The sequence below is a fragment of the Theropithecus gelada genome, chromosome 3 (genome assembly GCF_003255815.1).
Source record: "Theropithecus gelada isolate Dixy chromosome 3, Tgel_1.0, whole genome shotgun sequence".
Classification (NCBI taxonomy): domain Eukaryota; kingdom Metazoa; phylum Chordata; class Mammalia; order Primates; family Cercopithecidae; genus Theropithecus; species Theropithecus gelada.
Window position 1 is genome coordinate 100,578,936 of NC_037670.1, and position 1,408 is coordinate 100,580,343.

General features: G+C 35.9%; 1 protein-coding gene across 4 annotated transcripts in view; it reads left to right on the forward strand.

Moving 5' to 3' along the window:
* Positions 1-1,126, forward strand: part of VWDE (von Willebrand factor D and EGF domains) — an 82,569-nt gene extending 81,443 nt beyond the window's left edge. For all 4 annotated transcript variants that reach the window (XR_003118614.1, XM_025379903.1, XM_025379905.1 and 1 more), the window contains one exon: positions 814-1,126. Coding sequence is in view for 3 of the 4 variants with exons in the window: in XM_025379903.1 (XP_025235688.1) it covers positions 814-828 (15 nt within the window). In the remaining variant the exon portion in view is untranslated. The remainder of the gene's footprint in view (positions 1-813) is intronic.
* The last annotated feature ends 282 nt before the right edge of the window (positions 1,127-1,408 follow it).

The window sequence follows — 1,408 nt, forward strand, 5'->3', positions numbered from 1 at the left end:
GGGGGAGGGATTGCATTGGGAGTTATACCTGATGTAAATGACGAGTTGATGGGTGCAGTAGACCAACATGGCACAAGTATACATATGTAACAAACCTGCACGTTATGCACATGTACCCTACAACTTAAAGTATAATAATAATAAATAAATAAATAAATAAAAAAAAAGGTGCTAAAGAGGGTGGGTTGATAAAAGGCCTTGGGAAGCATCATAACCTCCTGCTTGTGGCTCAGTGCACTCACTCTGAACCTGCCACTTAATTTGCTCTGTGATTTCAGTCAAGTTTAATCCCCTGAGTCTCAGTTTTCTCATCTGCAGTATGGCATTAATAGTAGCACCTAATCATAGGCTTATTGTAAGGATTAAATATGTTAATATATGTGAAATACCTAGAATGGTTCCTGGGACATAGCAAGCACTATGTAAGAGTTTGTAACTAATTACATCGAATAGAGGAATAGAAAGAGGTGGAGAAAGAAAAGGATGGGCAATGCATTATGAGTATCACTGGTTTTTTCTTGAGGGATATTAAAACATTAATTCGTTTTATTGGGCATGGATGTTTCTAAAGTGTAACATTTTGCCAAGATGGAGTCACCTAGTATGCAAGCTCCATTTGATTATGACTGCTTGGACCTTAAATATAATCTTGATTAGATTTCAATTTTATGAAAACAGTATTGAACCTAGTGGCAAACAGAACCAAAAGAGCTTTATGTATCATGTCAGAGGGAAGGAGGCAACAAATAATGAGTATGCGTTAAATGATTTTATACTATTCATTGAAACACAATTTCCTTCTTCCTACTACAGATAAGACACCATTGAGTAGCATCAAGTATATGAATTACAAGCCTGTATCTTAAGAATGGAAATGTTTTGTTCAGAAAAAGTTGGAGATAACTTGAAGTTTATTTGAACATCATTCAAAAAATATCTTAAAGACTGAAGAAACTAATAAAATACATAATGATCTCAGTTGTAATCATTAGAGAAAAGCAAAGAAGAAATCCAGGTAATCTAAATTTGATGTTGAGATGGGATAGGATATTTACATGTTAAGATGATGTATCTGATATTCCATCCATTCACAATATTTAATAAACTGAGTATTTTCTCAGCCCTGTGACTACGTCTGCATCATTAGTAGTCAGTCAGCCTAATGGAAACCACTTGATATCATCCTGATAGATGATGTTTAATTCAGAACAAGGGGCTCACAGGACTATTTGAAGGATGGGGAATGAGGGTTGGGATCTAGAGATTAGGAAAGCCACTGCTGATCAGAGTGGGTAATAATGAAGATGTTAGGCCAAAGCTCCAAGCAGGTTCTTTTCAGAGGCTTTCCTGGAACTGCTATAATACTTGAGAATCTTTAAAAACTGCCACCAACTGTCTCAGGCAAAGT